The sequence below is a fragment of the Bolinopsis microptera genome, chromosome 3, assembly GCF_026151205.1.
Source record: "Bolinopsis microptera isolate Bmic1 chromosome 3, MBARI_Bmic_1.0, whole genome shotgun sequence".
Classification (NCBI taxonomy): domain Eukaryota; kingdom Metazoa; phylum Ctenophora; class Tentaculata; order Lobata; family Bolinopsidae; genus Bolinopsis; species Bolinopsis microptera.
In genome coordinates this window covers 13284697-13298920 of record NC_087074.1, presented here as the reverse complement: position 1 = coordinate 13298920, position 14224 = coordinate 13284697, and the positions used below count along the sequence as shown (strand labels likewise).

At 40.0% G+C, this 14224-nt stretch overlaps 1 protein-coding gene across 4 annotated transcripts in view; it reads left to right on the top strand.

Annotated features, from left to right (window-relative positions):
• LOC134813589 (WD repeat-containing protein 81-like) overlaps nucleotides 1-14224 on the top strand; it is a 55427-nt gene that overhangs the window by 20255 nt on the left and 20948 nt on the right. For all 4 annotated transcript variants that reach the window (XM_063821436.1, XM_063821435.1, XM_063821437.1 and 1 more), the window contains 4 exons: nucleotides 151-305; nucleotides 1214-1328; nucleotides 1559-1710; nucleotides 1855-2046. In XM_063821436.1, coding sequence (XP_063677506.1) covers nucleotides 151-305; nucleotides 1214-1328; nucleotides 1559-1710; nucleotides 1855-2046 — 614 coding nt within the window. The remainder of the gene's footprint in view (nucleotides 1-150; nucleotides 306-1213; nucleotides 1329-1558; nucleotides 1711-1854; nucleotides 2047-14224) is intronic.

The window sequence follows — 14224 nt, the reverse complement described above, 5'->3', positions numbered from 1 at the left end:
GATAAGGTTAAGATTGTTTCAAATTCAAGATAATATCAATTGTACATCTACCGTGAAAAGCTGGAGGCTGGCTGCTCGGAATAACAACGGAATAACACTTTTCACAGCCGTGGTATAGCAGATATCTGAAACAAACTTCGTTTTTTTTAGAGAGTAGTTCGACGTTCCAGACAGAAGAACAGACCTGGTCTACCCAAGTGCAAGCTAGCCCTCTGGCTCTGGAGTGCTACACCACCCTCAAACAAGTCCTCCCAACTCTCGGTCCTATTCTAACCGCTAAACACGTCACTAATAAACTCCTGCAGGTTGCTAAGCAACCAGGTTGCTGCTTTATACCTGTAGTTTCAATCGTCATATTTAATTCACTCATGTTTATTTAGCTAGTACGGGTGAAGTCGACAGTGATGGAAAATTGGTGTCGGGGAATAAAGCATGGAGGAAAAGTATCACTCTAGGGTCCGTCTTGTGTAGCAAAGCTGATATTCAGCGTCGCATAAACCTGGGATATGCTGCCTTTAACAATTACATGAAGGCCTGGAGTGATAAACTGCCCCTAAACAAACGTCTAATACTGTATAATGCTTTAGTCGTATCGGTTCTTATGTACAACTCATCCTGTTGGGCCGTCCCCAAAATATTCCTTGAAAAACTAGATGTTATTCACCGCAGACATCTTCGCACTATTTTGAATATAAAGTACCCAGGAGTCATCTCCAACAAAAACTTGTATAAACGCTGCAATGCTGAACCATTGTCAGAAAAAGTGGCCCGTAGTCGGTGGAGAATGTTAGGACATGTTTTGCGGGGTCCTATTGACGGACCAGCGTTTTCTTCCCTCATTTTTGCCATCAATAAACTGGACTTACCAGGGAGAAGAGGAAGACCCCAAAGCAATCTATTCTCGCTGATTGTGCATGATTTATGTAAAAGAAATCTTTATTTGAATAATATCTTTGACCTGCATTATCTCCGTAATTTGAGTTATGACAAGAGATATTGGCGGAAATTGCAATGAAGTTTTTAATTTTTAGTTTTTGTTTTAGGGAAAGATTAGACTTGGGCGCTGTTTTTTAACTATCCCTTGTTTAGAACTTTGATTTAATAATAATAATATTTAATTCCACTTTGCAAATAACCCTTACCGTAAAGCTGGAGTATCATTCCACCCGTATTTACAACAGAAAACTAACAGTAACACCTAACACTTCTTCAGGTGTTAGTTGGATGTCACGTGTATAACGAAGTAACAAATTGCCGGCCTGGTGGCGAGGAACTTATCACAAAATTCCTCATCGACATCGCCCTTATCTACGGGGAGGCTTTTATTGGTTAGTCAAATAATCGCCCTTATTTACGGGGAGGCTTTTATTGGATAGTCAAATAATCGCCCTTATTTACGGGGAGGCTTTTATTGGTTAGTCAGCTCAAAGTGATCACAACTAAATCCATGTTTTATTGCAAGCTTGCAACCCAGGACGATTTCAAGGAATTTACTTTATTTCACGCGATTTGCTTTCATATTTTTATCATGAATTATGAAAAACCACCCAATTACCAGATACGCAGTACATTCCACGAGTGTTTAACATGATAAAAAGTGCCATGTTCCGGGTGACGAATAAGAACGAGGGTAAACTCCTGGCGGCCCTGAATGTAGTGGGAGATAGCATCAAGTGTCTGGATGGTCCTACTCTACATAATATGCTCGGGGTAAGTCTTCACTCGCCCCTTCCCCACCTCTGAGATTTCAAAATTGATACGTACTTTATTTAGATAGTTGTTGATAACTTGATAGGTATCTACTGTTAAGTGTTTATCTATTGAAAATCTAAGCTGACAACGCCGGCCCTGCAGGATCTCCAGAGGTTTATATTTGAGCCGATAATGCGTCTGCTGACGAGCAGTAGGATAATCTTCCCTCACTCTGGATCAGGGAGATTACTGTTGTGTCGTGCTCTATCTAATCTGCTGGTTAACATTGTCAAACACGTTCAGTACTCCAACATTCAGGACCCTGAAGCTGGCAAATCTCTCGTCTTCCCTCTGGTACGGTGGTTTTATCTTTATTTTTTAAGTCAAGTAATTTTTCTTCAGATTTATTTTGCACTGAAACAACGACCTCATGGTCGCACTGCGACATGAAAAACTCAAATTATTGTCGTACATTTTCTGTTTATTTCCCTGAAGTTAGTGGGTGAAGAGTTTTATAATATTTTTTTTTAAAAATATTTTTTATATTTTTCAAGACATTATTTGTTATTTTGCGATTGTACAAAATGTGATCAAAAGATGTCGAGAAAATTTAATGTGGTGGAATAGGTATAAATTTCTATGGTGAAGTGAAATTTTATATTTTACCTGCATTATTTGAGCTCAGTGCAATAAGTTTAAAATGCACTAAAACTTGAAATTAAGGTCAAGAAATTAGAGAGATACGACAGGAATCGGATACATAAAATGAAAAATTTTCAAATTCAATACATATAATGACGTTATGTATATTAGATTTAACATTTTTAACATCATTAATTCATGAAGTTAAAAATGACTTATAGGTTTATATTTTATATTAAATCATTTATTGCCGAAATATAAAGTGTACACGTAAGAGATCCAAAAATGTTTCATCTACAACATCGTAACTTGACGTTTTGATGTTAACGGTGGATCGGTGATTTCTGAATCGCCTCTATTCGAAATCATACGTGGAAATCCCACAGATATCTCAAGGTCAGCAGTATTCGAAAATCTACGTAGAAATCCCGCTGAGAGGTCTATGTCGCCAACATGCGAAACCCTCCGTAGAAATCCTGCAGTTAAGCGCTGCGTTAGGAATCCAAACTTCTTAACCTCATCTCCAAAACTCTTCTTCATCGAACTGACCCGACCGAGGTACAGAAGAGGATTCATAGCAGCGTTGATAAAAACGCTAACTTTAGAGCTAAATATGAAGAGGTAGAGAGGAATCATCTCTCCAAAGTTGACGGACATTTGGCCGTGTTCTGTAACCAGAAACAGGACGAGGAATATCCACAGAGGCACATGAAGGACAATGTAAGTCCCGGTGAACAGGACGATTGTCTTGCTGGCTTTCGCTTTGCAGTCGTTGGCATTGGCGCCAACATTATTCTTCCTCAGAGAAATAACACAGACGATACAGCTGCAAACTACGAAGATGGAAGGTAAGAAGAAGGGGATGAAAAGGAGAAAATGGTAGGTTACTTGGTAGAGGTGGTATTGTGTCTGAATGTCCAGGATATCGTCCAGATACCACGTGCACACGGTATACACATCATCGTAGAAGTACAGTTTACCCTTGAACAGAGGGAGAGTAGCAAGACAGGCCTGGAACAGCAAGTAGATCAACATGGCAACTAAAACCTTCCTGGAGTTGATGTGGAAGAGAGGAGCACGGAGTGCTATAGCTCGTGTCACGCTGAGTATAGCTATCAGGAACACAGAGTATCTCTCACTTATGTTGAGGAGAACACCACAGAGATTACACAGGATGTTCACGGAGAAAGCTCCAGGGAAATCGTGAGATAGCCTGGGGAGACTAAAGGGTATAGCTCCAAAGAGAGACGTGGTGATGTCTGCTGCTGCTATGGCAAGGAATATCTTTGCAGAGAGGCTCTTTCGAAGTGGGTAGAGGATCCTGATAACCACAAGGTTTCCAAACAGTCCCAACAGACCTGGAATCGAAAAAAAAATGTGAATCATTACTTCAAGTAAATGACGTGCCTGTTGTGCAGAGAATATTTATAACAATTATGACAAGAAAACAATTGCCAAGTATTTGGAAAATGAACCAAAAAACACATAATGTAATAATTTAGGGTTAAAAGGAAGTGTACCTGATGAGAGGGAAACACTTCCGTACAGTTTGTCCAGATACGGGACATAAGCTTTAGACATATTATGGTAAGTTCCATTAGTCGAGTTCATCTCTGTGATTATGTTCCAGGTTCAACTAGCTCCTATACAATAACGTGCACATATTTAAAATACAAGGTGTTTCGAAAAAAAATTAAAAGGCAATTTGAAGGCGCTGTTAATTCACGTAAACTCAATTAATTTTATCAGATGTACACTGTATGGTTGCTTTTAGTTTAATTAGGTGCATTTGACCGTGTTAAAGTTATAAAAGTTAGACCGACACGGACAGTGATCAGTGCACTGTCCGACATAACACGGACAGTGACCAGTGCACTGTCCGACATAACACGAACAGTGATCAGTGCACTGTCCGACATAACACGGACAGTGACCAGTGCACTGTCCGACATAACACGAACAGTGATCAGTGCACTGTCCGACATAACACGAACAGTGATCAGTGCACTGTCCGACATGACCAGTGCAACTGTCCGACATAACACGAACATGATCAGTGCACTGTCCGACATAACACGGACAGTGTCAGTGCACTGGTCCCGACCATAACACGATACAGTTGATCAGCATTGCACTGTCCGACATAACACGTAACAGTGATCAGTGCACTGTCCGACATAACACGAAACAGTTGATCAGTGCTCTGTCCGACATAACACGAAACAGTGATCATGCACTGTTCCGACATAACACGTACAGTGGATGCAGTGCACTGTCCGACTTACACGGACTGTGATCAGTGCACTGTCCCGACCAATAACACGACAGTCGGACGGACCAGTGCACTGTCCGAACATAAAACGACAGTGATCAGTGCACTGTTCCGACATAACACGGACAGTGAACCCAGTGCACTGTCCGACATAACACGAACAGGGAACAGTGCACTGTCCGACATAACAAGACAGTGATCAGTGCACTGTCCGACATAACACGGACAGTGATCAGTGCACTGTCCGACATAACACGGACAGTGATCAGTGCACTGTCCGACATAACACGAACAGTGATCAGTGCACTGTCCGACATAACACGGACAGTGACCAGTGCACTGTCCGACATAACACGAACAGTGATCAGTGCACTGTCCGACATAACACGGACAGTGACCAGTGCACTGTCCGACATAACACGAACAGTGATCAGTGCACTGTCCGACATAACACGAACAGTGATCAGTGCACTGTCCGACATAACACGAACAGTGATCAGTGCACTGTCCGACATAACACGAACAGTGATCAGTGCACTGTCCGACATAACACGAACAGTGATCAGTGCACTGTCCGACATAACACGAACAGTGATCAGTGCACTGTCCGACATAACACGAACAGTGATCAGTGCACTGTCCGACATAACACGGACAGTGATCAGTGCACTCTTCGACATAACACGAACAGTGATCAGTGCACTGTCCGACATAACACGGACAGTGATCAGTGCACTGTCCGACATAACACGGACAGTGATCAGTGCACTGTCCGACATAACACGGACAGTGATCAGTGCATCACTAAATCATATTGGCCCATCGGGTTATGATAAATGATATTGGCATATCATCGTGGTATGGATCAATACATTTTGATTGCAATGAAATTATGGTAAAGTCCCCGATATTGGCTTGAGCAGAATGTATGTTCGAGTGTTGGTCGGTCTGTAGGCCCCCGGCCCCCCCCCCCCCCCCCCCCCACCCCGTCTGTAGGTCCTAAATTTTAGTCTAAGCTAGATGTACCCCAGTTACATGCTATAAAAGTTAAGTATATCAACTAGAATGATGTTCGTGTCCGATACAAATATAAACACATATCATCATTTGAGCATCAGTCTGTGCATCATGCATGTCACCTGTTTCTATGTGTCAAAGTAATATATTTGGTTAACGTTTCAAATCTTAATCAAATCAAATAAAAGTTGCAAACGATGCCTTCCAGCATACTTACTAATGAAAGTGACACGAGCCGCGAGCGTTTAACAATATTGTTTTTTTTGTGATGAGAATCAGTACTACGATCGTTCACATATTACGTATTGTGACTGTTTTAGACCAACCCCCCCCCCCCCCCCCCCTCCCCCCCGTATAATAAGTCACTTTTTAGTTTGTAGATTACTATTCTGTAGAAATAAGAGTATTAAGCTTTTCCAAACCCCCTCCCCTACGCTGACTTACGTAAGACGTGAACGATCCCTAATATGTCATTGAAGACTAATTTTAAAGTTGTTGATGTGGTGGATATCAAAAGTTATATAGGATGAGTAGGTGGGGCGTTGTTTAAGAGTCGCATGACGTAATGTTGATAGGTGAAAATTCTGTTTTTCCTCCACTAGCGAGCTCAACAAATGAAACAACTGCTTGTTTCATTTGTTGAGCTCGCTAGTGGAGGAAAAACAGAATTTCACAACTGCTTGTTTCATTTGTTGAAAGTTATAAATCGTCATTAATGATTCAAACACAACTCCGATTGTTAATTTGGAACAGTTGAGACTCCCAGAACACAAACTAAATTACGATCAGAAACCTGCTGGGCCATAGAGGGACAAAATTAAACTGAACCATCATCTCGTAGTTAATGCATATTTAACTTGCTTACTATCGACAGAATATGTTCACTATAAAAAATGGCGGCTTTTTATAGCCGCCAACTTTTAATTATCTAACTATAGGAAATCTCATAGGCCTCCTTCTCATTCTCTGATTAATTGTCTCTGATGCCTTGAAATTTCAGGAAATATTAAGATGTCAGGAAATATTAAGTTCAAGCTGTGTCAAGTGTCAACTACGCCATGAAATTCGCTGATGACGTAAATCATAACCTAGTGAATATAAAAAACGTATTTTGACAGATACGAAACGATTGCATTTCTTTTATGGTTAAGATTTGCCTATACTATATGCTTACATTGGGTATGACAATCGCACTATGGGAGGCTAATGCTGGTGTAGATAATCATTCTAGAAATTTCGACATACTCTGGAAAACTCCTTCAAGGAGGTCTCAGCTTCTCTTGAAATTAATGCTCATCTAGCCTGAAGTTGGGGAGAATATGATTGATTACAGTATCTTGTCAGATAATCACGACCAGTCAAACCGTGTAGTCCCCGTCATATGTAAGATTAACCAAGGAGCGCTCCTGAGCAGCTGTACAATGTAATATACACCTGCAAATCTGTATGAAGTTCTGCGCTTGCGGCTTGAGTCGGTCAAGTAATGATTATGAAGGTAATATCATTAGTCTTCAAGTACAGATTCAAATCTGTAATAAATTCCTTGTGACAGCGTATAACACGCGGAGATCATGGATCATAAGACATGAATTCTGTAAATATCATCGAGGTGGTGGCTGCTGACGGTCGAGGCAAAATTATATTTAATTGTGGTTTAACGTTACAATTGTGTATATTTATTTCATATCGACAAGAAACTACAATGACTTGTTTAGAGATGAAATATGAAATGTTTGTTCAAATGTTTCGAAACTACATCTTCAAGGCATTAGCACGCACACTCTAAAGAATTATTGTCTAATACTATCATATCTAAAATATCACCTGTCAAATCAAGATTTGTAATAGTGAATAAAGTCGTATAATCTATATTATATACCTCATGCTCCTTGTCAGTAACCTAGGCTAGAAGCTAATGTACTGAGCTCTCATCATCATAGTCCTCGAAAATACGCAAAAATGCGCAAAAAATACGCAAAAATACCCAGCACTCGAATCTGTTAAAGAAGTTACAGATGTTTGTGTCAATTCCGTGTATTTAGCACCTAGGAACGGCACAGTAATCCCAGTCCTCATCAGGATCGTCAACAGTAAAGCACCAAGCTCCAGTATCCTCACTATCTGGGTTCCTGCAATAGTTGTGATCCCCGATACCAATCGATGCATCCTCAATGTAATCATGGTCATGAGGCTCCGTCTTTAGCCAATTTTGGCAGGTAAAACCGGAGTTGGTGAGACTCATTGTACCCCTGTAATCAGCCTGATTACCTGAGGTACATTCCTGGTCCTTTACCTCAGGCTCGTTACACCTGGAGATACCACAGTAGTCCCACCTCAGGTCGGGGTCGGTTGTGTAGCACCAGGCTCGTGTTCCCAGACCACTGGGATTCCTGCAGTTGTTGTGGAAACCAATCCCTGATTCAGGCCAGTCCTCCACGTAATAGTCGTGTTCGTTGGGTCTCTGTGAAGTCCACTTTTGGCACTTTACCCCGTTCCATGTTTCGCTGGTAAGTCCACGGTAGCCCTCCTGGTTGCCGTCGGAACAGTCTGTAGCTGGACGGTCTGCTAGTGCAGTGAGAGCCAGCAGTGCAGCCAGCAGTAACTTGACCATTCTCTCCTTTTCGGGATTATGCTAAAGATTAATAGTTAGCTTGCATCTGATGCTGTTTTGATGCCAACTTGGGTATCTTCAAATCCCCAAAAATTTATGCTTTATGTATTTCTGTATTTTGCATTCTGAGTTGGTGTTATCACCCTTGAAAATATTTTTTAGAACTCTGGCAAAAATAATAATAAATTTATGAATTTTTTGTTAAGGGGCGTTCGTTAGCAAGTTTTTGGCTATTTTTTCATTTTTCAGTTCCGTTTGCAACTGTCAGCATTAAGCGACCAACATCTCCAAACCCCCTCCCCCTCGGCTGCTGACTTAATATGTGAACGCTCCTAGATGATATGATGATTATTTACTGTCTCAATAACTTGATAGAAAGATAAAATATGGCATGAGACGCTCATGCTATATTTTACAAGATAACACTCAATGAGAAATAAATAAACCTTTAAGGATTTGATTCGAATATGTTCAGCAAACCAATTCGGTTTGCATAATTTTCTGGTCTTCCAAGATGAGATAAAACTGAGAGATTGACCAGGGTTGAAATTAAACCCAAAGATAATGTAAGAGCCATTTCGCCCCTAGCTAATGCATTATTAAAATAGAGTGACTATAAGTTGAAACGTACACAATATTAAAACAATGCTAATATTGCAATAATGCAAACAAGCTTGTCGCTTTCAGGATGAAAAAGCAATTTATAAAAAAATATTTGGTTAATATATGACTATGAGTGTACCCCCCCCCCCCCCCCCCACGTCCGGATTTCCAGCTACTTTTAAGAGAACAAATAAAATCAACTCAAATTCATTGTTAATAAAATTCAAAGAGTTGAAATAAAATTCAAGGAGTTGAAATAAATGGGACTTGTTAATTCTGCCAAAATTTCCGGATGTCCGGCTTTTCAGAAACCACCCCCCTCCCCCTGTCCGAATTTGTCCGAAATTCCAAAACCACCCCCTCCCTATTTGCCGGACGTCCTAAGTAAATGGCCCCTAAGGCTCTGCTGAGGAGTATATTGATAAACCTGGGATAAATTGAAAATGATTTTCGCTGATCGATTTCTACGCGGACCGTCTAACTGTCTAACATGAACAAAAAGCAAATAACAAGAAAGCATTTGACTTGAGTGTATGTTGCCGTTGGAGGTGTGAACGTGTTGCCAGTCTCTTAGAACGATGTCTCTTCTATTCATAGACAGAAAATACTGATGATCTTCCCTTAATGTCTAATTGTCAAGGACCATCCTTGAAATTCACAACATTTCGCAAACTAAGGAGTTGTAATTGAGATGGACTTCTCTTCTGGGGTGGAGTTAGTATAAGATGCGCTGGAACAGAGTCTGAGTCGTCGCTCCACATGAAGGTGATTGTTCGTTCACATGAATATATAATATATATATAGATATAATTATATAACTGATGATTGGTATTGTTTTTATACATATCATGAAACGGATCGTTTGCCCGCCAATTTGATTTGTTTCAATTGTTCGAATTATAATGCTCCTGCTTAACTGCAGTCGAGCACTCTCTTTGGGAAACCAAACAACAACTATTTATTAGATATAATTATATATACATAATATTTTTATATTTATATATATATTATATATTTCATTGCTGAACTTCTACACAATAAAAAAAGCGGTTTTGACTAGATCCTCGTAATTCTTTGCATCAATTCTCAAAAATATTAAAAATTGAATTATATATATACTAGAAAACCCGTGGTCACATGGAGTAAGCTAATAGTATTTTTTGTTAGTAAGTTTAAATCGTGTCAAAATATCCTACACAACCGAAGATACAGCCGATTAAAATGTTGCTCGCACTAAACACAACGTAATATCAACAAAACCGATAAAAATGCCGTTTTAACAATCTTTGCACGTGCACGTGCGTGTAACGAAACCGTTACCATGGTTACTTTGCAACCTTTTGCTTTTTGCCGAATTTGCACGTGGGCGGTCGTACATACATACAGCAGAAATAATTCTCTGAATTATAGTAGAGATAATTCAATTTTTAATATTTTTGAGAATTGATGCAAAGAATTACGAGGATCTAGTCAAAACCGCTTTTTTTATTGTGTAGAAGTTCAGCAATGAAATATATAATATATATATAAATATATATACTAGAAACCCGCCGCTAGTCGAAAGCTTTGTTCGAGGAAATTTTAAGCATCAGTTATGTTTTAATTTCTCTTCATCATATAGCCCCAAAACGATACTTTTTACCGCATCAAAAAATTTCAATCACAACCAAAGTTATAAATATATATAGGTATAATGTATATAGCGTCATGAGGGTAAATGTGAGCTAGTTGTGAAATTCTGACGTAGCATACAGCATAACACCGCGCGTTGAAATCCGCTGTAGTCGAAAATTTTATTAAAGGACACTATAAGGGAGCGAATTTATCGTTCGAATTTATCGGTCATCGCTAGTCAATGGTCAAACAATCCAACAAATACGCTTTAGTTCCCGAACCCTGCTTCACTGAAAATATATGAATTACACATTTGAATCATTTCGGTAAATGTCAGGTCCCTCATCGTCTCATTTGATAGATCTGTTCAAATTGAAGTTTTTACGTATGAAAGAATTGTGATTAATAAAAAAGGAAATTTGTGCTGAATGAAATTGGTAAAATGACATAATCTATCAAATGACTCAACACTTGGGACGTTGAGTGTAGATTTAACCTGAGTTACAAATGTGAATAAATGGATATAGGTTGGAAAAACGTTAGAATTATTATTATTATCGTTATATAAAAATATTATATAAAAATTGATTGTTATAAAAATAAATAGATAGGAAGAAGTCACTGTACCGGTTGGATTAAATGAAATGTGACGGACCTTTCTGATCATAGAGAGAGATATGGATGTATGATAGTATGATGCAAGTTCTGTAAATAGGGTTACGAACAAAATATAAATGTAAATTGTAAATAAATAAATCAAATCACATAAAAAAATGAAACGCAATCAAAATATAATCATTACACGAAATATACAATGACAGAAGATAAAAGATAAGAGATAAAAGATAAAAGATAAAAGATAAAAGATAAAAGATAAAAGATAAAGAACAGAATGACATAATAAATAAAATCACTTCCGCTTACTCCTTCTTTTACCCTTCCCGCTAAAATCAGGTTCATTAAGATAAATCTTGATAAAATCTTCGTTGTCTTTTTTGAAATCGTCGTAATTTTCTAAAGTCTCAAGGATGGTGGAGACTATTACCTCTAAGTCAATATCTATGTTATTTAACTCTCTGCTGACAAAGTTACTGCTCTGTTGACGGATTTCATCAGCATTTAATAAAACGATGCCAAACGATGTAAGTGAACGGCCTCCACATGACAAAATATCTGTTTCCAGCAATTGTAGTATATGTTGTCGAATACTGTCAGTGTTTCCTAATGTGAAATTGCCGACTTCTTGCCGCCTTTCCATTATGAAATCCTCGCAGAGATTATCCGCGAATGTTTCCCACAGAGATAGGGGGTCAGACGGTTCGCATGCGCAGATGACCGTAACTCTCACAGCAAATCGGTTATTCACGTTTACGCTAGCTTCTTCAATGAATCGTTGGAAGAAAAGAAAGAGGCTGGAAATATAGATCAGATATCTAGAGTAACTCAAAAGATCTAGGCTCTGCACACTTGATGGAAACAAAAGACACCCAACAAGTATCGTAAACGTTTGTACAGCCCTTTTGTAGTTTTTTGTTTGTTTTTTTTTTGTTTTTTTTAAAGAGAGGCTGGGCCAAGATAGCCCACGAGAGGATAGCATTGAGATGCTCTGCCTACCTCTGGGGTATGGCAACCTTGGGGAAGGTTGCCGGTGAGATCAGAGTGATTGGTGGAGGATGGTGTAAGATGTTATATGAGTCAAAATGATACGCTTAAATGCCAGCTGGGTTTGGAAAAGTAAAACGAGACGAGACAGCATATGAGATAATACTTAAAGTCACCCCGGTCTGATCCAGCTCTTCCGGCACAATTAAGCGTTTGTATTGGTGCGGTTTGCGAAATTGACAATTGTGGTGATGTGTTGGTTGTCGAATATGTCATTGACAGAGAGGTAGTAGTCCTGGAAATATTGACCTCTAATTTGGGCAATAGCCGGACACTGTCCAAGGAAGTGTGAGACAGTTTCCTCTCCGTCACCGCACATAGGACAAGCACTGGTGTTTGATTTGCAAATGGTGTGAAGGTGTTCATTTAGGCCGCAGTGACCCGTGATGAGGTGAACTGCAGTTCTGTAATCTTGTCTGTTGTTGCTGAGTGTAGTGTTGAGGTTTTTGATGATTTTGGCATGCTTGTGGCCGAGTGTCAGTTTGGTGTGTCTGGGACCGTCAGTTAACCAAGTTTCCTGATTCAGTCTGTTGACTTTGTTGTCGATTTGACGCTTGATGTAGGATTGTGGAATTGGACACTTCAAAGTGGATTCATTGATTGTGCCAAGCTTGGCCAGCTCATCTGCTTTTTCGTTCCCCCACAATCCGATGTGTGCTGCAATCCATCGTATATCTAGCGTGTTGTTGGATCCGAGTGAATTAAGAGAGTCGTAACAGTCTCTTGTAGTTCTACTCCGCGTTGAAAGTGCGGAGAGAGCTTGAATAGATGATAGACTGTCAGACCATATGATGATGTGTGTGTTGGTATATGTAGATAGATATTTGCAAGCTTCAATGATAGCGGTGAGCTCTGTTTGGTAAACAGTGCAATAATCAGGGAGCTTGAATGATCTTTCTTCAAGGGTGGTGTTATTGTTGTCAGTTGTGATGATATAGCCAGCCCCGCATCCTGAGTCTGTGAGTGACCCGTCAGTGTAGCAGGTGATCGTTTCACTGGTAATGTTGTCAATGGTGTTTTGAAGTGAATTTCTATATTCAGTGGTATCGGCTCCAGGAGTTGTGACGGTGAAGTGCCGTCCCAGCATCATGGTTGGTGTTGTTAGGTCTCTCGTTGCTCTAGGTGGAATAATGAGATCTGCCATGAATTGTTTGTTAATAGTGGTATGATAGTTCCCTTCCTGAAGGCGATAGTTTCAAGAGTGAGGCTGCCATGATCATACCCCATGTGGGGCCGACAGCTCTTCGACATTGCATGAGGGATGCCGTGGCTTTTTTGGTGGTGTTGATGATATGTTCATTGAAGTTGAGTTTGCTGTCCAAGGTCACTCCTAGAAATTTAGCAGACTTGGACAGACCTATAATGTTGTTGCCAACTGTTATAGGTCTTAGAGTCCACTTACTATTCCAGGTAAACATGACTATTTGAGTTTTAAGGGCGCTAATAGATAGCTCTTTGGTTCTGCACCAATTTTCTATCGTTTTAATAGTTTTGCATGTTCGGTCCCAGATGATGTCTAAATCATCCCCTTCCGCTAGAGACAACAGATCATCCGCAAAGGCTTGCAGGTAACCCGGGATGTCTTTTGCGGTAAAGGAAAGGAGATCGTCGACTACCAGGTTCCATAGAAAAGGAGAGAGAATGCCTCCTTGGGGGCAACCTCGCCTGATCCGTACCCTTCTCGACTTATCCTTATGATTTAGTGTGATGAATCGATTTGTTACCATGTTGATGATCCACTGTGCTGTAGCCAAGTCCACTTTCGTAGCCTTGACTGCTTCAGAGATAGCCTTGAACGAGACATTGTCGAAGGCGCCCTCTATATCTAGAAAGACACCTAGGACATATCCTTTCTTGGCTATTCTGCGCTCAATGGTGTGAGTAACTTTATGAAGTGCCGCTTCTGTGGAGCAGCCCTTCTTAAAGCCGAAATGTCGTTTGTTGATATCATTAGCTATGTTGAGGTCATGTTGCATATGCCATAAGATCAGTACAGGTTTTCAGAATCTTGTTCATCCTGCCAGATTCCTTAACCGATTCTGTGTCTGCGCAGAATTTCCGCCACGCATTGCGCTGGGAGTTCGACAGGATCTTGTTGTATTGCTTATTGC